The sequence below is a fragment of the Chlamydotis macqueenii genome, chromosome 1 (assembly GCF_036417535.1).
Source record: "Chlamydotis macqueenii isolate bChlMac1 chromosome 1, bChlMac1.mat, whole genome shotgun sequence".
NCBI lineage: Eukaryota > Metazoa > Chordata > Aves > Otidiformes > Otididae > Chlamydotis > Chlamydotis macqueenii.
In genome coordinates this window covers 127,449,288-127,472,569 of record NC_141556.1, presented here as the reverse complement: position 1 = coordinate 127,472,569, position 23,282 = coordinate 127,449,288, and the positions used below count along the sequence as shown (strand labels likewise).

Genomic DNA, 23,282 nt, shown 5'->3' with positions numbered 1-23,282 from the left:
ACCCCACATCGGGAGAGGTGATTGCCTGAAGGAGGCTGTTGCCCATGGAGAGCCCACTGGGGCAGCTGTTCTGGAGAGACTGTACCCTGTGGAAGAGATGACCCACGCCAGAGCAGTTCCACGAAGGACTGTGGCGTATGGGTGGGACCCCACAACGGAGCAGGGGAGGAATATGAGGAGTTCTTCGCCCGACCATGAAGCAGCGGCATGAAACAACGCGTGATGAACTGATCTCATTCCCTTTTCCCCCCTGTGCCGCTTGGGAGGGGAAGGTAGTAGAGATAATGTTAAGCTTGGGAAGAGGGAGGGGTGGAGGGAGGTTATCTTGTTCTCTGTCTCATTATCCTGCTATTTGTAGTAATAAATGAATAGTTTTCCCCAAGTCGAGTCTGTTTTGCCCGTGACGGTAACTTTAAGGATTTCTCCCTGTCCTTATCTCAAACCTCGAGCTTATATTATCTCCCCCTGTTCTCTCGGAGGGTGGGGGGAGTGAGAGAGAGACTGTGTAGTCTGGTCCCAACTGGGGCTGAACTATGACACATCCCCAGTCAGCCTTCTGTTTAATTACAATTTAAATTTAAATGCATGCTTTTTTTTTTATTTAGAAAAAAAAATCGGCATCCCTTTTTCTCTTTCAGTAGCTTATGTTCACGCCAGTGCCAGTCTTTCATTTCTCTCTCTGCTTCATGACTGAACTTTTCTTACAGTTATGCTCTTTTTTTTCTTTTCTTCTATTGCTTTATGGGGAAGAAGGTATCTTCTTTGAATATTAAACATAGAGAAGGACATAAAGAACAAGGAAATCCCCAAATTAAGCCTTCTATCTAGTTCTGCTTTACAACTTCCTTTCTGTTTTTCCTCTAATAGCATACTGACAGCATGGTAAACTGCTCCAGATAACCCTTTTTCCTCAACAGAGATCAAATGCTTGTGTTAGGGGAAAAAAAGATTTTTCTAGGGAATGTTAAATGTAAGCCTTGGCATTTCATGTTAAATTTACCAGAAATGCTGACTACACGAATAAGATTAAGAGGAAAGTGCTAGGAAGGGCTGTGCAGCACTGCTGTGGGCCAAATCCCTAGCACTGCTTGGGTGGATGTGGTGAGGTACCAGTAAACAGCCCCACCTAGATCCTGTGAATAAAGCAAGGCTAAATTGGCTAAATCGATCCTGTACTATTTTGAGGAGTTGTGACAACTAGACCAAAAAACCCACCAAACCTGCCACCAGTGATTTACTCCTTATTGGTTCTTCTTTTTATCAAGTAAAAGACCATCTGAATTTTGAAAATAGCATGGTATCTATAATTTATTTGGCTGGTTTTTATTTCAGGTTTTTGTGCCCCAGTTAACAGAAATGAAATATGGTGTAGAGACTTCAGTTGAGGAAAAATAATTTCAGGCTTTCGCTGTAGATACAGAATTATGAAAAGGGCTTTGTACCAAGCGTCGGCTTTAATAATTCTAGGAACTGCAGTAAAAGAGAGTTACAGCGAACCTGAAACTCCACCACGGCATCTTTTATACTCTTCCCCTGTCTAATTGCTGTGTTTTACATAGAATATGCTGTGGAGTTTTTTGTACTTTCTCTTCGGGGAAAAACATATGCTACTTCTGGTCTTTTAATCAGAGGATTGTTTACTGCATCTTATATGATTGACAGTTTTTGTCAGACAGAATGAGGGAAATTTAACTAGTACAGTTTCATTTCTTATCAGTTTTGAAGGACGTGATTATTTCTGTCGATCTTTTCTGCAGATGATCGGTCTTCAGGTAGGGATCTTTAAACAGTAACTATTTCTGATAGGAAGAAAGGGAAAATAAATGGACTGCTAGGTATTTGCAATTTACTTTGATGAGATTCAACCTTGTTCTAAATGCCTTGTCATACCAGCGAAAGTAACCTCCGTGTTTTGGCACTGAATTTTGATGTTCATTCTGTGTTGTGCCTGCACTTGTATCTACAGTACCTTTCTCAACATATACAGTCCAAACTGTCAAAACAAGTGACAAATAGAGTGAAAAGAATGCACTGAAACCTGTGGAAGATGTGGACAAAAAAATGCTTTTTCTTACTGAAAGGAGAACTGAGCACATGAACACTAAAGAGGCTTTTTCCATTAATGCTCTTCACTGAGTTTCCATTATTGCAAAACTGTTTTAGTGGTGGAAATAAGAAAATACACTAGTGTTAGAGTTGGTTTATTCTGTATTTTCCTGTAAAATAAAATTGACTTCTATAAATACATAAAACTATACGTTCCATTCTAATACCTCTTTACTCTACATTGTAATCTCTTTAAGTGCTATAATTCAGATGTTTCCAGAATGCACATTGAACACTGAATGCTGGACACTATGGTTATTCTGTTCTCATAAATATTCCTGTAAAGTATGTTAAGAATTGTCATACATCAAAATCAGTGCTAGGTAGTTGTCTGTAAGTTTTACTTGCTTTATGTGGATCTACATCATTTTACGCAGTTACGCAGAATCACAGAATGGTTTGGTTTGCAAGGGACCTTTAAAGGCCATCTAGTCCAACCCCCCTGCAAGGAGCAGGGACATCTCCAACCAGATCAGGTTGCTCAGAGCCGCGTCCAACCTGGCCTTGAATGTTTCCAGGGATGGGGCACATTTCCAGGGATGTTTCAACCCTCAAAGTGGGGAGACCGGTACTGCTTTGCTGCTGGCAGAGAATATTGTGGGAATGCCCTGGCTTCGATGCTTGGAGGCCAGCGTCTTAACTTCTCAAAAATATTTTTCTTCTGCTGTTTTGTTAGAAAAGTAACTGCTTTCTTATCCCAACTCAGGATTAATGGAGCTGTTTGATGAGTCTGGTAGGCTTGTCTGTAAGAAAGGGATAGAAAACTTTCCCAGTGTCTTTTTGGCTTAGGGCTTACCTCAGCTTTACTGAGAGCCTCAGCAGCACAGCCGTCCAAGGGACAGCTGGCTCCAGTTCCTTAGAGGGCTTCTGCATTTCAAAACGTGGCTTTGCTTTCTGAAATTAAAATGAAAATTATTTTTTATTTAAAAAGAAAGTAGTCTTCAAGGTCATTTGTGTGGCCAAGTGACCCAAAGTTACAGCTGGATGCCCCCTGTGGGTAAAGGGCTCCTGAGACCACTGGCCTTTCCAAAAGAAATGAGCCTACCTGTTGTCAGACTGTTGTGCCTGTGCAATGGGTTTTTGATTAATTGACACCTACCCAAACGCTTCACCATCAGTACTTGCTCTCTCACCTTGTGGGCAGTGCGTTTCTATTCAATTCAAAGTGAAGTACTTAGGGTGAACATAAAGTACAGACTTAATCTTCTACACCGGTGTATCCCTGCCTGTGACTGCCATGACGTTGCAAGCATGCAGGCTACTTCAGACCGGTACGTCACCATCTTTTCCATAGTAATTTGTTGCATGCAGGCAGATCTGGCATTTCCAGGGATTCCTGCTATTGTTACTTTTGGTGACAAGGGTCCATGGCTGTGGACGTTGCCGCCGCACTCCTGCCCATGGCCCCGCTGCTGCCCATTCAGCTGTTCAGAGTCTCGCACAAAAGGCAACGCTGGCTCCAAGTGGAGGCTGATGCTGTTGGGTGCTGGGTTTGGGTGCCTGGGCACAGGCTGAGTGACTAGAGCAGTGAAAGGGAAATGAAAGGAACAGCTGGTAAGGTGGAACAGGGATTTTTTGCTTTTAAACCAATACACAGCCATTGTATACAAACAATAAAAGAAAGGAGCTTTCTTAATGCCAGCTTGTCTAAAAAAAAGCCTTCTGACTACAAGTTGTCCTGTGATGTTTGTATGATCATGTGCTAACACCCAGATATTTTGCAGCTAACATCTAAGTGTCATACACACTAATTATCTTCCTGAAATAGAAATTCTTTAATTTCATTTATTTGGCAGGCATTACCTTCCGGACCTTTTTGGTTCAATAGAATTTAGTGTCTGCAGAAATTTAATTTGATGTGTTTCTCTTCTATTTATGCCTGCCTCATGTTGGCTAAACAGCTTGCTTCTAACTGGTGTCTCTCTTACACAGATTTGTTTTGAAGAGTTTTAAGAGATTAATCACAATGCAGCAAATTAAGTAGATTTAAAATTTACCATACCAGCAACCTTAAAAGAAAAATCAAATACAAATAATTATTAAGCACACTTATTATTTGTTTCATTCAAAAACAGAGAAACCTATACAGCTTAGTATATTTAGTCAGACGTACTAAACTAGACCAAGAGTTACCTGGCTATAATGCCATTTTTTACTACACCTGTTGCTGTGTTTCCTATAGGTTCAACACCATAATCTATTTCGTGTTGTTTTAACACATAGAAATCAATGCGTGAGAGTGTACAGCTCCACTGGGACCAGCTATAAGCTATCAGTGAACTGGATTATCTTACATTTGTGTGTGCGCATGCACGCACACAGATCTACATTGCCAAGCAGCCTGCTTATAGAGCAGTTAAACACCAGCTAAAACTATCAATATTTTCCTATCAAAGGAAAGTAAAACCTAGACAGACCTGAGATACTCCCTTTGTGGGTAGTTCTTCTTTGCTAAATTCAGTGCCATAACTGCAGTTTAACAGCAACACAGCAATTGCAAAACTCCGTAAACTGGAAGATAAGAAGCAATAGCAAAACACGACGTGTGAGATGCCAATATAATTTGAGATTCATTTATATCGTTGTTGCTTTCAAAACCTGTCCCCGTGATAAAACCGACGGGTGTGCAGCGGCTTGTAACTGCTCCTCTGTCCACAGACCTCCTGCTCTTGGCTCCTTCTCCTTCTCCTGGAGGACACGGGACGCTGTTTCAGTGCTCAAATAACACAGGTCTCTATAGGCAATGGCTGTGGAGCTTGGGGATTAAGCTATTAGAAATTCCGGACTACCGCAACGGGGAAATAAATGTAACCAGATGACTAAGAGGCGCATTTTCAAAGGAATATCTGGGGATTTACCACCATTTTATCCCATCAAAGCTGACGGGTAAAACAAAGTCATTTAGATTTAGTGCTATTAGTGCACCTTTCTGCTGTGTTCACAATCAGCACAGCACATCAGGCTGCCTTACCTTTTTTCAAACAATGAATCAAAAAAGAAGGAAAAAAAAAAAGAAATGGGTTTTTCAGTGACGGTGTGACATTTAGAGCCTTAATCTAGATTATCTCTCTTCCTACAGCATATGAAAGGTCTTACTCTGCTGCAGACTTTTCATTTCTGGTTTTTCAAATGGTGGCAAACCAAAGATAATGTACTACAAAATATTAGACCAAGAAAGCACAGCCACTATCTTCCCTCTGTGAGCTGAGCTTTTTTCCCATGTCCAGTCTTAGCCGTAAGACGCATAAAATGCTTACAGCTAGAAAGGATTTTTCCTGCTTGCAGGCGATGGCTCAGTGTTTATTCTGTTGGGTGGCAGTTCACTGGGTGTTGTGTAGCAGGGGCATTTCAGCACGTTATCTACTGACACTGTACTATTAGTCAAACTCTTCTTTTTTAATGTTTACGAAGCCTGAGTTTACTAAGTAGAACCATTAGTTTGCACTACGTGGCCTTTAAAAAATTCTACTGCAATCAGGCAGGTTTTTTTATTCCATTTTCTTAAACATTGGTCAAAGTCACCAGAGGACACAGCCGCACCGCCGCTGATGTTGCTGGTCAGGAGCTTGTCATCGCAGCCGCAAACACAGAGCCGGCTCCCTACCGAAGGCAAGCAGCATGAAAAGAAGGTGAAGTCAAGTGTTTTCTGATAGGGGCTTTTTTTTTTGTGTGTGTGTGTCTCCAATGTATAAAGTCGCTGGAGCAAAACAGAAGAGGTAATGGAAAAATGGTATTTCTGCAACATTTCTTTTAAAAGAGAGGCTGTCAGACAACTAGGATGTAGATTGCTTTTTTTTCCCCCCCTTGAGCAGGTAACAAAACAAAAATATAGTTGTTCCTAATCTTACTTTCCCCATTCTTCTACCTCACAATAGATCTATGCCAGAACCAAAGACAGACAAAAAACATCATGCCTGGAGGGAGCTGTTTATAGATGAGGACAGCTACAAGTAAAGGAGTTTGGTATCATTATGCTGTCAGTGTTTCTTTTATCTGACATGTTCATGTTATTAATAAGCAAACAGTTAACACTTATAGTATTGGTAACAGAAAAACAGCACCCAGAAATTATACGTGTGGACCCCCACTACTCCCACCTCGCTCTGTTCTCTGTTCCCACAGTCACTGCAAGTGGACATCAATAAATTGAGGTATTTCACACCTCTGCTTCTTGAAGCAGCAGCCTACAGTAACAGGAATATAATTTAGTCTTACGGTAGGACTTATCTGATTAAAAGTAGCTGGCTTGATTTTCTACACACAAACCAAAAAAGTCACTTTTATGGTGAACTATGTTTTATTTTACAAGAGACGCTAACACAGAGCGCTGGCTCCTCTCCATATTAAGAGGGCTCAAATTGAGTAGTTCAGATACAGACCTCAGCCATGTGGCTATCTAAGCTTAGGTGAGATAAACCCCACCTTTAACGTCACTAATTTACTTTACTTAAAAAAACAGCCTAACTCCCTGTTCTTCAGCTGCACGTTACCTGTTTCTGTTCATTTCCTGAATCTTCCTGTTGCTGCCTCCGTGAGAAAGAGTGCAACATTTCATGCACAAACCTGCCTGGTCTCTCACTTCTTGCTGTTCTGGGGAGCACATCACTACCTGGTGACAGACTGAAGATAGACTTAGGTGACCGTTTCAGAAGTGACAGTAGCAGTTAAAGATGCTACCACAATTTTTGTTTCTTCAGCAGTAGCGTATGCTACCCCTTAGCTGACTTCCCAATCAGTGGTGGGGTTGCAACCTCAGATGCAGGTAACAGCCGAAACTGGTGCAGCCATCCCGCAGCACCTGGCCAGAAACTGGTTTTCCACTGCAGTCATCCATAGTTGCAGTCATTCTCTTACCTCTCTTTTGTTTGAAGTGTAAATATGCCCTTATACATGAATTAATATGTTTATGAACATAGATCCTGTGGAGCCTGGAACATATTCATTGTCAATATTTGCCAATATTTTATATGAGACTATGTCTGAAATACACATTACCTCTTGGTAGAACATATACATTGGCACATGCCTAGGAAACATAACCCCTGAACTAACAAACTGAATCACGCTGTGCACTCAATCATATAGAAAAAAAAAAAAACAAACCCAAACAAATGAGAGAGCGGAAAAAAAAAGGAAAAAAAAAAGATGCTTAATTGCAATTTATAGTAAAATATTATTGAAACAATCAGCTTACCTCTGTTTTATTTGACTCTTTTTCATTGCCTTTGGAAAGAATTAGAGATGCCAATAAAAGCACTGTTACCACTGTGACAATAAAGGACACTCACTAGTCACAAAACTTGTCATGGCAATAGGGAAAAGCCCAGGTTTAGCTAGATTTTTGTATACTTTGTAAGATGCAGATTTTTCAATATAACTACTGAGAGAAAGGAATGATAACATTCAGTAATTTTGAAGTTTGTCAATATGAGAAGAAAACAAATAAGTATAACTGGAAAAAATTAGAAAGCTAAAAACAGAGTGAGGTTCAGACTGATAAACCTTGATTAGACCTTCCAAATAAGTGGGTGAGAAAATCTTCTTGCAACTGTTGTCTCATACAACAGTTGTGCATGATCAATATTGCATCTCTAATGTTTTCAGGTTGAGAGGAAGATGCTCATATTTCAAATTTCCCCATTCTCTTCTTTTTTTAACTGTGAAGGATAAGCAGTACCAATAAAAAGCTACTCACAATGTCTCGAATACAGTATTTCATGTAAATAGCTACACAAAGGAAAAAACATTTTTCTCTTGGTCTTCCTCACTATCATCTGACACTTCTCACACCTGAATACTGAATATTGTAAATAAAAATAGCAACTGGCTGTAGTTTCTCACATGTTCTATCACTAAAATCTTAATCTGCCAAAAGATGCACATAAAGGATCCTCTTCAGCAGGACCCACAAGGAGGGTTGTAGAACTGAGCTCAAAAATATGCTCTTCTGGCAAGGCATGGAAAAAAGGTAAGAGTCAGCTACATGGCATTACATTGGCACTCTCAGATGTCTTCAATGGTAATACACAGAGCTTGGGTCAGCATGGTTTCAAAACAGGTAGTTCAGATTGGTTGCCCCAAATTTAGAGACAGAGAAGCAGGGGCTCTCAGAGATGACAGAGATTACGAGAGGAACAGGTGTCCAAGGTGGTGTGCTGGGATTTCTGAGTCCTAATGGAGCAGCACAAGTGGTGACCTCTTCCTGTAAGAAACAGCCAAGGCAGGTTTATTAAACCCGTCTAGATTACACACGTGCCTGTATCTGTCACACAGCAGGTCTTCAGTGCCAGACTGGTGACCTGCAGGAGGCCAGCGAGGCCTTTGCCTACAACTAGCAAAGGCAAGTGAAAAATTGTCACAGCTGAAGAACGGCATGACTTAATAAAGATCTGAGTACCTGAAGAAGGTAGAAAAACCCATACAAGACAAAATTCTTCTCTGGGAGACTGTAAGTCATTCTTCTGGATAAGACACAGGGCCTTCATTTGTCAGGGCAGAGAATTTCTTTCAAAGCAGCTTCTCTTGTAGAACAAATTTGATGTTAGTAGAATTTGTGAGCTGGAAAAAGAGCCAAGTGGTTATCTTTCACAGCTTTAAAAACTACTGGGAAACATTTACACACTCTGTGTTTATTGCTGTAATAAACTTGCTTTCATTTTTAAAGCCAGGCATCACCATGTGGGCATCTCACACACTTGGTGATTTTTATATAGCTCATGAAAATGTCTGTATTTCCCTCCTTGGTGGTTAGATGATTCATCTCGCAATCAGACACATACAAACAGCACCAGTGGTCTCACCCTGATCCCCATCCCAGCTGATCAGGATGGAGGTCTGTCCGTGGCAGTACACGCATACATGTGTCCAGCGTGGATCCCCGGCAGCTGGGCTCAGACACAGGGTCTCTCCCAGGGTTGCCCCAGCCCCTCACCCTCCCCAGCTGCTGGCACCTGGCACACAAGGGCAGTTGTATACACACTTACATTTTCCTCCAAAGACTTCTCTGTCTCGTTGCCCGAGACAGGGTATCCACCCACCCTGACCTACAAGGACTGCAGGTGTATGGCTTGGATCCTAATAATCTGATTTTCCATAATGCCAGTAGTGAGAATGAGCCTCTGGCAGTCTTGTCAAAGTATTAAGGAATCTCTCAACCCTTTTCTTTGATCCACATCTCTTCTGCAGTAGTTTTCCTATACTGCAAGTTATGCCATAAAACACTAACAAGTTTTTGCTAAGCATGTACAAGAAAAAAAAACCAACAACCTAGGGCAGCAGATTCCTGAGAGGAGAGAGCTGATGCATTGAGCCGATTTAAAAGATCCAAAATTTCCCTCCGTAGGCATCCAGGATCTGACCATCCACTAAGATGCACTTGCCTCTGACCCTCTGGCATACAGAGTCTTTCAAAATCTCATCTCTGCTACCAAAAACGAGTCAACGTCAGTTTGCAACGAGACTATAAAGTTGCATCAGAAAAATAAAAAAGTGCAAGACACCTCCCCCCACGCCCGCAAGCCCTGTTCTGGAGGGCCCTATTTTCTCTACCCCTTTTCTCAACTGGATCATACTCTGTGTGAGCACCTTGTTAATACAGTAAGCCAATTAAATTTGATTCCCTGTGAGGAAGAGTATATTTGAAGAGTACACCAGGACACAGTGAGATTAGCGACTTGGGTGACTGCAAGCATTCTCAGCATTGTCATTGATCCATGCAGATCAGGAAGACAAGAAAAGGGAAAAATAACGATTGCTTCTCGGTTCTAGATATCGAAAACACATAGCTGGGATTTGAAATAGACAACCTCTCATAAGAACAGAATTCCTACTAAGGATTTACTATAAAAAATAGACACTACAAAGAATCACAAAGGCTTTGCACCTCAGTCTCACTGGAGGAGGAAAAAATAAAAATCCAAATTTAGGGATTAACTAGCAACCTAGGAAAGAGTCAGTCAAAAAAGCACATTGATACAGCTAACCTATTCTCTGCCTTTTTAGAAGATAAAATTTGGAGGGGAGAACAACTAGAAGTTCTACATGAACAGTGGCTCTTGCACTGGGATACAAATTGCACCAGCCGCTACTCCAGATAGAATAACATCTCAGAACAACGTTTCAATAATTAAGATTATTTTTTCATGACAGATCCTGCATGCAGACAGCTGTTCAACACTCAGAGTTGTCTTTAAAAGTTCACAGTTAATCTATTTGGATTTTTTCACTTCTAAGAGTCTGCTTCATTTACACAATCATTGCTGGAGAGAAGGCGATGCCCACAAGGTGAACATCTGCACCAAGAACTGTTACAGACCCGAAAGTTAGTAATTTGGAAAAATTTTGCTATCCATCAGATAACTTCTGTCAAGGAACCACCAAATACTTGGGGAACCTCCTTGGCTGAAGCAGGATATATTTCATCTTGGACTAGAACTGGAAGGCAACCAAGTGGGAAAACATAACAGAACATTTAAGGGGCACACGGTATCATGTTCAGTAAGTTTAATATTGCCACAGTTGAAAATAAAAAGGATCTTGTTATCAGTCTCTTGAAAAATCTGATTGATGGTTCTCTGTTTTAATACTGTAATTAATACATGGACTACTAGATGAGAAAGTTTTGCATGCAAATAATGTAGCTTTTTATTTAATCAATCATGTGATAAATAAGGACAACATACATATTTTAAAAATAAAATTATTTCAAATATTTCACTTCAGTTGTACAAAACAAAGTACATAAATTTTGTCTGGCAGTTGGTGTTTTACCAGAGGCAACAATTCTTACTTGCAGCATTGGCCTGAGTTTCTTCAAAGGGCTACAGGATCAAGTCAGTCAGTCTGCTTCTCAAACAGTTTCATTAAAAAAGTAATAGTAAAGCCTGAAGTAAGTTTCAAAATGACAATCATAAGATTTACAAAGTATTTCTCCACTTCCTTCTGTGTGTTAAAACACTGACATGAGGTATCAGTGTTGTGCAGAGTATTGAACATACCCATAGCTCGTTACCTACTCACTGTAGCTTTGAAATTTTCAGTTTGAAGAGAAAATGTTCAGCACCAGATTCATGGTCACACACCATTATCAGTAAAAAAAAAAAAAGAAAGAAAAAAGATAAAAGAACATCTGTTTGGCTTATGAACAATCACTTTGAGATAAACAATGTAAAAAAAAAAGGAGTTAAGATCAGTTACATGGAACAGCAACCAAGCCAAGCCATTAGGCCTCAGCATCTGTGTGATGAAAGATGACCAAGGCTTTTCGCTGGCACAGCTGATCATCATGAACAACGCAAAGCATACACAGAAATCTGATTAGGGAAAAGGATTCGCAAATCACCATAAAGACAGAAGTTATTCTCAGAAAAGTTCTCTCAGACCTTGCTTACTCTAAACTCATTTATCTCTCTGGAAAGTGTATTTGACTATTATTCTCCTCCTTCTGGGGGGATGGGTCACAGGGGTACTACTCCTGGATCCGAACCCCAGGCAGAGTCACACCAGGCACTCTCCTGAGCACAGGGTACTCTGCAAAGAGACCCATTTACAAAGCCAAAAGCAACTTCAGCTTTGCCAAGTCATTAGAATTAACTTAATAGGCTCAACATCAGAGAAGAAAAGTTTCAGGTGAAATATAATCCCCGATGACAGGAATTTGCAAGGCTCGTACAGGATACTTCAGAACAAAACCAGCAGAGAGCTTGTGATTAATATTTGTCCAGTTGTGACTTGCATCTTTGATTTAGGGCAGGGAAGCCCCAGCTTTGGCTGACCCAAATCCTTGACTCCTAGGCAGCTCCTGAATGACCTCTTCTGCAAGGGTGGGGAGTGTTTGGCCCAGGTTTTTTTTTTTTTGTTTTTTTTTTTTTAAATTCTTTCCCAAAAGGCCAAGTCTTTCCTGCCACGGTAACATCTACATGTCAGGTGACTAAACCAGAGACAGGCCCTGCAAAGCGACGGTCAGCGGGTGTGTGTACCACAAGGCATGGCCAGATGGCCAGCTGTTGCTGGCTTATTCCATGACACGAGGGGACAACCACCAACCTGGCGCAGCCCACAATGCTTCACGGTCACATACTGGCTGCACATCCCAGCATGTGACACAGGGCTGTAACACGTGGCCATTAAATGCTCTCAAAAGACGCCACACATCCCATTTCAGCCGAGTAGTTGGCCACCAGCAGTTTCAGGCATGTTGCTACTACTCTGAGCCTTTGTAACTAATGCCAGAACTCAGCACCAACTGTTACACAACACACCGATAAGCTGTACCAGTTTGGAATCAGAATATCTCTTTCAAACCTATGATAACCTCTCCCACCTATCAAAATTTTTCCTGAACTATTCTGTATTTTTTGTAAAAAGAAAAAATAAAAAACCCACTCCCATATGCTTAAACTTCTTCCCTACCATACTTCCAAAAAACCTGAAGCTTTTAGTCAAAAATCAAGGAGAACCTGTGTTGCATGTCTTTCATTGAGAGGCTTTTTGGCTTTGTTTCTAAAGCAGTAACAGAACTGTATCTCCTTTTTTTTTTTTTTTTTTTTTTTTTTAAAGCAAACCTAGCAAGGAAGCCTTTAACTTAGAATCATGGAATGGTTAGGGTTGGAACGGACCTTCAAAGGTCATCTAGTCCAACCCCCCTGCAAGGAGCAGGGACATCTCCAACTGGATCAGGTTGCTCAGTGCCTCATCCAACCTGGCCTTGAACGTTTCCAGGGATGGGGCATCCACCACCTCCCTGGGCAACCTGTGCCAGTGTTCCACCACCCTCACTGTAAAAATTTTTCTCCTAGTATCTAATCTGAATCTACCTCCCTCTATTTTGAAACCATTACCCCTAGTCCTGTCACAACAGGCCCTACTGAAACTGCTCTCCCCCCACCCCCTTTCCTGTAGGCCCCCTTGAGGTACTGGAAGGCTGCTATAAGGTTGCCCCGCAGCCTCCTCTGCTCCAGGCTGAACAGCGCCAACTCTCAGCCTGTCCTCATAGGAGAGGTGCTCCCGCCCTCTTACCTGCACTTCATCTTAACTTCAACAAGAGTACTATGGTTTGGGAATAAAGGACAATTAGTCAAAATCTTTGAAATAGAACTTGTGAAAATCAGCAAGTATGTGTAAGGTTGCAAGTCTTGCCTAACAGGAAAGAAATTATCTGCAGAGTGGAGTTTTTATGAATGTATTTTAATTATTTATATTTTTTTTTAAATCAAAACATTACTGTTTTCTAGTGAACTAGAATATTTCGTAAAATATTGTCGCTCTGGCAAGAGGCTTTTATGGGTCTGGCCTAGTTTTTACTGTCAAAATCAATCATGCCACAATCACAGACTCCCTATCTAAAAATTAACACAGCCCTTTGTTTAACAACTTTACAAAGTTTCCACAAAATGTCAGGTAAGCCATCTAATATATAATAATTTGAGCCCAGTTATTTGGTGAAATTAGTTCTCTAAGTCACCTCCTTCCAAAAAGTGTATTTACAATCAGAGAGGGTGCAATTAAAGAAAATACAGTACTCACCCAGCACTAGGGATCATCTTGACCGATCAGAAGCAGCAGCACTTAACTCCTGGGATACTTAGCAGATCACAGACAAATCATCTCTCTAAGCGCCACAGGTTTAAGACACGGTGCAGTACTGTGAAAACCAAGCAACTCTCATGAATAAATAAACTAGTTTTACGCAATTATTTCAGGCAGATCTTCCTCCTCACGTCTCCAGGGAAACAACAACAAAATAGTGGCCACTGTCTGTTGTCAGATCTAGTGCCTTCTGGCTTTGCGTGTTCTCCATTAGTATAGTACATGTTACAGGTATTGCAACGTTTAAAAACTTTTTTTAAAGCTTTGAGACATAAAAAAAAAAAATTAACTTTCAATTGGAATGAGTTCTGAAGTGAAAGAATCAAATGTTTGATTAAAATACAAATCTATCCTGAAATTTGTATAAATTCAATTTAGCAAAAGGAATGCAAAACTAAATTCTTACATATGTTTGCTGACAAAAGCTCAAAACCAAAGTTGCAGTAGATTTGTTACACCAGAATGCCTTTAATGACTGAAACTGTATGTGAACAAAATACAGCTGTAGCACAGCTACAGAGCTTTCAAGTTTTAGATCACGGTGGTTGATACAATCAAGGTAATTGAGAAAAGATGCTAATAAAAAGAAATTGCCTGCATACTGATTTATGCATTTCAAATGATCCACCCTCTCCCAGGCACAGTGCCTTTCTCTAAGAAGTTATAGCAGCAGATGGACTTTTGCAATGCAGATACTCAATACTATTGAGAATAAGCAGGAACGTTTGAAATCCAGACAAACTAAATGTGATCATCTGCTACAGTAGGTAAAGCTACACCTTTAGTAACAACTTTCCGTTCAAAAATAAGAGACAAGTGACGAGCTCTGCTTTACGCTCTGAATATCCAATGTCCTGTTTCTACACCAGTAGCCGCACAGTATATTCATCATCTAAATGGGACTCTTGCTTACACAAGTTCTCCACATTTACAGCAACAGATTTTGGACCCCAGTTCAATATTCGGCAATTGCCTAATGAGAATCACATTGATCAGTGAAAAGAAAACCCCAAGAGCCCTGAAACAAATTTGCTATACCTATGGTTTTGAGTGAAAGACCAGAAACAATCAGACTATGAAAGCAAAAAGGCTGTATTTTTTAAACGTTTCCTACTACATACAAGAACAAATGCAGGATGTAATGTTTGCTTAGTTTTATTAATTTATTTTCGCAGGAATCTGCAACTCGGAGTATGCACTTTCTGGAGGTACCATGCATGCATAGCCTCTGAATGCTTTTATACAATTTCATCTCTTAGTAATAAGTTCATTCACAGCATACACAAATCTAGAATGTAGACACCATATATACAGGATTAAACAAGATCGTGTCTTCTTCTTTTAATGAAAAAATTTAACAGGGTTTCACACAGCAGGAAATATGGATTAGATACACTAGTGCTACCATAAATAAATAAATTTCAAGAACACAGTTTTTAAAAATCTGTTTCAAAGGTACTGAAAATCCAGGATTATTATATTGCATTAACTCCATTGATTTCTGATTATTCAAAATGAAGAAAAATATTTGCATTAATATTTATGGACATAAACAGCAATGAAAGCCTCAAACTGAAGAAATCTGGCAAAATTCAGTCATGGCTAGTTTCATATAATATCGACATTTTGAAACAAAACAAATGCAGCAGCACATAGAAACAGTACTGATTACGAGATGTGATATCTGTGCATGTCTTCTTTCTTTACAGGATTTAGAGTGACTGTAGTACAGAGCACACAAATTCTGTGGTAACAAACAAGCTGATTAATTGTTTATGTCCAACTGTCCACTTCTTGTCAGGATTGTAATTTTCACATTCTAGGGTATATCACTGAATTTTAAAACAGAAACTATCATCCTGATGACAAGCTTGTTTTTAACATATTTAATATTCTCACATTCTTTTTTAAAACATTCTTTATTGTTTTCAGTTTGCTTTGTCCCCATTTTAACTCAAGTATTTTTATTTCAGTTTCAAGGGGATTTACAATCAATATTCAATGTAAAAGTACTTAGAAATTGTAATGAGAGATGTATAACTGGGATAAAGTAACTGAAAGAAGTTGTTCTGTTTTTATTTTTTTAAATGTGATTTAGTAGCATATCATAATCAGAAAGTACTGAGACCAGCTCTTAAGAATTATTACACCTTTTCACCACACCTCCCATTTTTCAAGGGAAACACACACATACCACAGACACACAGATAGACAATTCAATCTGATCTAAGACTACATTTTACAAAGTACTTCCTTTTGCTTGACTTCCCACCCCTTTCCTCTTCACCCAAACAAGACTAATAATTACATAAAATTAAAAGTAGATCCAAAGTTCAGGATTTCTTTTGGTTTACTATGTTCTGAATCATTTTCCACAAGCCCCACTCTAAATAAACTTTTAAAGAACTACAGTAGTATTCTATAATTAAAGGGAATTCATCTTAACAGCACAGTAAATATAAAATAAGCATTATAAAATTTCAGTGAACAGTGAAATCATCTTGAGTATCTGAATGTCCAAGTCAGTTACTAACTCTAGCACTCTAGTAGCATGGTTGAGGGAAAGCTCAGACATTAAGGAAAAAAGAAAACAGAAGTAGTGCATTAACTCAATACAATGGCATCAGCATCCCACCATTCACACACACACACATTTTATACAATACAGTGCATTTTGTATGCCAGCTGACATTAGGATTTTATGTGCATTTAATAAATATACACAAACCAATCTTTTTGGCATAATCTACAATTCAGTCGGGGTGTGAATGACATCACCTGCTTGCAGAAGGGAAACAGATCTTCCAATATTCAAAATATAATTTACATTCTAACAAACTAAAAATATTCAAGCACCATGTAAAGTCTTTACTATTAATGTTTGAGTATGGGCATTTACAAGTAAAAGAATACAATAGAAGGTTTGGTTTTTTTTTTTTTTTTGTACAAGCAACAAATGAGAGTAATTGAAAAACTGGAGTAAGATTATTGGTACAACGGAATTCAGTTGCAATTTAATGGCACTCAGTCTTCCAAAAAGTATCTTGCTGTCATGCCAGCCTTCCTTCTTTGGTAAAACTACAAATAAAATTAGCAAATCTCCATTTATGGTTATTACAGTTCAGGGAATTATTGGACTGCATGCATTCCCCACCCCCGCCTTCAAAAGTAGCATCTATTCTGTCTGAAAATGGCACAACTGTATTGATGCATGACACACCTACTCTCATTTGCTGACTGTCATTTCAGTTGCTATCATTTTGTAATTCCAGCAAAAACAAATGTTTCCAGAACTTCAACAGGAGTACAAATGAACAGAAAATTGAAATAATACTAAGGCAAAGGCATCATGATAGAAAACTCATGAAGTTACTGGTATTGTTTTGAGTAATTCATTATATAGCTGATAACAGCAACGATACTGCTCATCCTAGGTATAATCCCTCTGCTCATCTGTTTTCTAGTCATCTCCATTTTGTCAGATTGTCCACTTACATGATCAGAATTATTATTTGCCTTCTATCTTCGTTTGACAGTAATTTTTTTACCCCTTTCTATATGTGATGAGCTCCCTACATAGTAATATAAATCATTAGGAAGGAAGAAAAACTACCTCTGATGCCTTTGACTTGGTTTTGCTCCTGAGTAGTGCACACTGATTGATGGAGATCTCTTAGCTTATTTAAAATTATGCTGAAGATTTAATTAGTGCAAGAACATATTGAAAAATGCCAGATAAAATATTGGTTCCTCATCTAAGATCAGTTTGGTTTTTTTTATTCTCGTCTTTATAAACTGCAGGGAAAGAACACATCAGACTGAACAATGTAGTCAAGACGAGTCTTCCTCCACACACCCTTTACAAATGCTTCTTGATTTTTAATAAGGATTCAGACACATGATTGTTCTACCACAGCCTAACATGTTATCACACATAAAGTGAACTGTAGTAATTGACCATACAGATGTGGCTGCCATGAGCTAAGAACAATTTAAAATGAAATCATTTAAATCTCTTCTGGTAAGGTTTAGCTAGCACATTTTGCCTCACAGTTGAAAAGTTAATTACCGTAACTCAGCTGACGTGCTTGTTGCATCTCTGACTCGTGAGAAAGTTATACTATAAAAACCCAAATGCACTGTACTAGCTTCTGACCACTACAGAAGAACACCCTACTCAGACGCACAGTTGTGTAACATAATCATTCAGCTGCCCAAACCCAAGTTTGATTTCACAAGTATTGAGTGCTTTATTACAGCAACCTGAAGCATTCAAACAAATTGAACATCACCTTTATAATACAGTATATCATATGCATAAAAGTACCAGTGTGATTTTCAGTTGCAAGTCTTGTGTTCTTCAACCTATGGCAAATATTTCCTGATCAAAATAAAAAGAATGCAGTGTGTGTTTTTTTCAGGATCTGGCATCTGCTATTTTATACAGGCTGGTTTATTAACAATGTGCAAATAAACCTTTACTGAAGAGCTAATTGATTATTTTTCAGCTAACTTTGAACTGGGGCACAATGTACCTTCTGTGCTGTAAACATCATAAATTCTTCACAAATTGGAAACTGAAAAGGCTTAAGGAACCAGATACAAACTCTTCTCATACACAACCATGGCTGAGCTCAAGTCTTCCAAACTGAATTTGGAGTAGTCTGTGTTTGGCATATGTTACCGTGCTGCTACAGAGCACAGGCTTGGAAGATTGTTGTATATGAAAGCATACTTTTAGCTTTGAAACACGACGGCCTAATGAAAGCATGCAGCAGTATTTTCATCCGTAATATGGTAGAATTCATTCTTATTTTATTACCAGTGTTGACACAGCCAGGTGAGCACTGTACAAGCAAAAGGGATTGTAAAAAATTACCTCTGATTAAACTCTCTGTAACACTCATACTGTATCTCATTTAGTCACCTTAGGTTACTATTTCAAACAGCAATTTTTTGTAGACATAAGTTACCCTGAAAAAAAAGCAGCAATTACAAATACCCTTCTCCTTGTTTTTTATACATTGCCAAATTTATCATTGCATTTACCTGTTGTCTTTTTCAGTAGCTTACAACCTAGAAGCACAGGGAGCCTTTGTTTTCCAGCTAGCTGTGGCCAGGTTAAGTTAGCTCTGGCTCTTCAGTTTTTCTGGTTAAGTGTAACGTTTCACACCATTACTGAGAGTCCTATAATTTTATTTTTTTTTTAAAAAAAAAACAGTTTGCTTTTTTTTAGAGCCACTAAGCAGTAACTATAACCACAGGACTAAACACCAGTAGTTACTTGCTTTCCTGTATACATTCTTCCCCAAATTAATCCTTTTACATTTTCTGGTTTCATTTTCTGCTTTGCTCACTGCAATGGTATAAGAAAGAATGTCACCCTTTATTGATTTATTTTCAGTGTAGCACAAGCAGAAACACCCTACCGCATTTCCCCCCACCCCTTGCAATATGAAAATTGTTGACTGGTGAAGGCTGGGAAGATGGACTGAAAGGTTCCCCATGTTTCCTTCTCCTACAGCTGTCGGCTTGAGAGCCTGTTTTCAACCCAACGCAGCCCCTTTCTGATTTTCAGGTATATCGTGGCATTTCACACTGCTCACAGCGATTTAGTGCTGGGTGATTTAGAAAGGTGCAGCTATCACAATTCCATGGAGCCCCTTCAAAGTCTTCATCTCTTGGCTGAGTCCGTGGAGTCTGTTTGGAGCTGTTTTGATGCTCTAAAAAAAAAAAAAAAAAAAAAAAAAAAAAATGCCAGAGGAAAACATTTTTTTCTTATTTCAGACGAGAAAGATGATAGGTCAGGTGATATTACTGGTTTGTCACCTCATTAAACATTCCATCTTAAAATTAACATGGAAATCTTTCCACTTGGGTAACATTAAAGGTCTTTACTTAAAGGACTTATAGTTCAGTTTGTAAAATACGAATATCTGAAGTGTTTCACTTCTGTAAAGAGTCACTTAACCATACTACATTACAAAAAAAGCAGTCACCACTCTGTTAGGTCATTGATACTGCTAAACTTTTAATAGCTTAAAACATACTGAAAAGCTTGTTAATAGCACTGCAACACCACCCTGTTAAGGAATTACTTCATAGGTTTACATACAGCAGTCTAACACCAAATTCTAAATTCCAATAACCTACTTGACCTGAAGTGAAAGACTACTAAATTAGCTCCTTCAAACAGTCTGACAGCTGGATATATTTTCTGTATCTTTTTCTAGCATTACCCAAGCTGAAGAAAATACAATATAAAAATAAAATGGTAGGCCTGTTTCAAAATAAGGTTATTGTTTTTCTTCCTCATGGCTTTGGAGCAAGGATGTGTCCATGTGAAGCAGCACTTTAGTCTGTTTTCATTCACAAAATCAGTATGTATGCAAATCATACATCAGATATTAACCCAGGGAAAGACTTGGTTTTCTGATGTGTCCTACCACCACTTCAAGACTATCTACTAAATGTGACAAATACTTCCAGGATGTGGAAACACAACATTTTACAAAATGTTAACATTCGAAACAACATTAGCACACATACCCGAAGGTAAGGTTAAGGCACCCATCTGCTAAACAAACATCTGTAGAACACCTTAATTAAAAGAGAGCTTCTATTGTAAAAAAAAAAAAAAAAAAAAAAAAAGTGGACACATTGCTGTCAACTGCTAAGAAATCTAACAGATGGCTGATGACAACGTTAGCGCAAATAGTACTTAGGTTTGTCTTCAGAGACACACTTAAAGAAAATAAAAGTAACCTCCTTGCTTAGATGTAAACCCTCTCTCCAGTCCAGAAGTTGCGTAGTCACATTAACAGTGCTTGGACTCAACAGATTCCTTCTAAGCAAGCGAGTAGTGTCGGCACTAGACTGCATTCATGTTGACTAGCCAGATGGCAGCACAGAGCAGACCCTTGTCTGCCCGCCCACGTCTCCAACAGCTGAGTATTAAGAAAACGGAATTTTTTAAGAAAGAAAAAAAAACTGGACAACTCCATGTTAAAAGCCAAGCTCAGAATACAGTACATTAGTTCTAAAACTGATCTCTAATAAGATGACAAAGCTAGTTGTAAAAGTCATACAAATCCTTACAAGACACTATCCTTCCAAATGCCAAATAAAATTAGTTATTCCATGCATGTTTTGCATGTTACTTTGCTTTGAAATAATAAATCAAATAGGCTAGGGTAATTAAGAGAATCTCTTCAAGCATCACAAAGCAGCAGTGCCTTAAATCAACCACATGACCACTATAATTTAACATGAATCCAGGCAGCTGCCTTCATGTCACTGCTCATCTGCTGCTACTGTCTTTTCTGGACACTACCACCTATGCAGGGAACACAATCCAGTACTGGGTTTTTTTTTTTTTTTTGAACTGTAAGCAGTAGTTCTGGGCCTTCTCTATTGAATTTCCACATACTAAGCAATTTATTATATAGAAGGGCAAAACACTTGCTTCAAAGGAGGGAGAAAAATTTCCTTTTATGATATCAAAATTCAACTGCAAAAGCTTTGTGAAGTGCTTATCAGCAAATAGAACTTATTTATAAAATTTGGATTTTCAGGCAAACTATATGATTACTGATTCAGAAAGCTGACTTATTTCTCACTAATAATTTTAGTACACGCAAGTTACAGTAAGAGGAGACAATATTCTAAATCTTATCACACATAACATTGAGAGAAGACCACCGTTTTCCCTGTATCAGAGCTATTTCAGGAGAAAGATAGTGTTTAAAAACTTCCACTAACATTTGAAACCATTCTTTTAACAGATTTCAGAAAGAAACAAACAAAAAAAAAGGTCCAAAAATAACCCAAGACAAAAGGTAGGAGTCTCCTCCAAAATCACCACTAAACGTAGTGGAGTTCAGAGAGCCACTGAGCTACATGGCCACCAGGTGTCTACTAATGGCAAGCTGAGACATTCTGAGATGTACGGAATGAATCTCCACTGGACAAGTGAGACTAAACACATAGCTCCCGTGCTTACACAAAACTTAAGTGTCTTAAGCTGGATATGAATCCTAGATACTACACAATTAGCAAAGAAAATTTTAGAAACCAGTAATGAACTTGTACAAGTGGGACACTGTTATCTCTTTGGACCGATGTGAGGAAATGTGTTCTGTCTTGGTCCTTAAAATGTCTGAAGCTCTTGCTGTGTTAAAACTTCAGGGCTACTGTAAAATTCATACTCTGCACATAAAACTGGTAAAGTGTGACCAGTCAATATAAAACAAAATTAAAAATACAAATGTAATTTTTAAAAAAGCTGCTGTGACCAATTAAGCTTGCATAAAAGATCCCAACTGAACTATTAAATCCTAACAACACCTATTAGAAGACAGCTAAACAAACCTGACAGGGCTTTTAACCTAAAAGTATTTTAAAAAAAAATCCCATAATTAGGAAGCCCAAGTTAACATGTAAAAGTTTGTATATTTTGAACTCTTTTTGTAATAGCGAATAACAGTATTTACAAAAAACCCCCATATTAACAGAAAATGCATTTGCAACAACCTGCCTGAGGAAAACAAGTTGTAACCAGAATTACTGCACTTACATAAAATTGTTCTGTTTTCATTTATATATAGAGGAAAGCTGTAATAATTAGAATTGCTTTCTGTCATCACAGAGGTTTTTAAAAAAAAGAAGGGGGGGGGGGGGAAAAAGCTTTCTCAATGCAGATGATGTAACTTGACACTTGTTTGTTGACCTACCCTTTTTATATGGCTTTGGTGGCACAACAGGACCAGGCTCTATGTTATCATAGAAGTTAGATGTAGCTTTCGGATCAAAGTTCCCTGTCAGAAAAGTATGAAAGTGTTAACTCAAAGGTTACTTACACGCCTATGCCAGTTATATGACCATCTGAAGCTTCCGGATTTTATACATCTTTTTATTAACGACATCATATGACAAAATACTACTCAGGAAAAAGCTAATATATATTTTCAGCTTTGTGTTGATTCTAGTAACTTTTAGCAGGCTAATCCCATATTGAAGAATCAACTCCAGCTCTATGTTCTGTATTGCTTTAAAAATATATGAAAACGTAAATCTTTCTGTAGGACACATTCTTGGTAAAGGAAGACAACTATGCATATTCTAATCTATTTGGCTGTACTTACATCAAGTTTCTGTAACAGAAAGAGGATTTTTAAGGATCCAAGTAGATTTCTGTTTGCCAGATTCTTGGCTGCAACCTGTAGTTCCGTTTTGTATAACTTGGTCACAGGTTATGTCAGCAAAAAGTTAAAAATTTAAGTAAAGAACCTTCACTAAGGACTTCATTGATTTTTTAAATTTGCTCTGGATAAAGTCACTTTTAATTCGTCACTTTCTTGGTAATGTAGCTTAACTTGGACAACAGAAATATTAGCAAGTCAGGCTTATCAAGGCTGAAACTAAAAGGTATCTTTTAGAGATAAGTTGACACTGATAATCAAAATTGAACTTTAAAGAGTCCAAGAAGTCATATTTAAGCACATACTATATTAGAATCCTAGAATCATTTAGGTTGGAAAAGATGCTTAAGATCATTGAGTCCAACCATAAATCTACCACTGCCAAGTCCA

The 23,282-nt window shown here is 38.6% G+C and overlaps 1 protein-coding gene across 5 annotated transcripts in view; it reads right to left on the bottom strand.

The window, feature by feature from the left end:
* Nucleotides 1-14,831: 14,831 nt before the first annotated feature.
* Nucleotides 14,832-23,282, bottom strand: part of TAB3 (TGF-beta activated kinase 1 (MAP3K7) binding protein 3) — a 46,724-nt gene continuing 38,273 nt past the window's right edge. For 3 of the 5 annotated variants that reach the window (XM_086766779.1, XM_086766790.1, XM_086766798.1), the window contains 2 exons: nt 22,425-22,508; nt 14,832-19,415 (listed from right to left, as the gene is read on the bottom strand). In XM_086766779.1, the coding sequence (XP_086622905.1) occupies nt 19,267-19,415; nt 22,425-22,508 (233 nt within the window). In that variant the 3' untranslated portion in view covers nt 14,832-19,266. Of the gene's footprint in view, nt 19,416-20,457; nt 20,631-22,401; nt 22,509-23,282 lie in introns of those variants that run through there. The other 2 variants (XR_015261103.1, XR_015261107.1) reach the window with 2 other exon arrangements.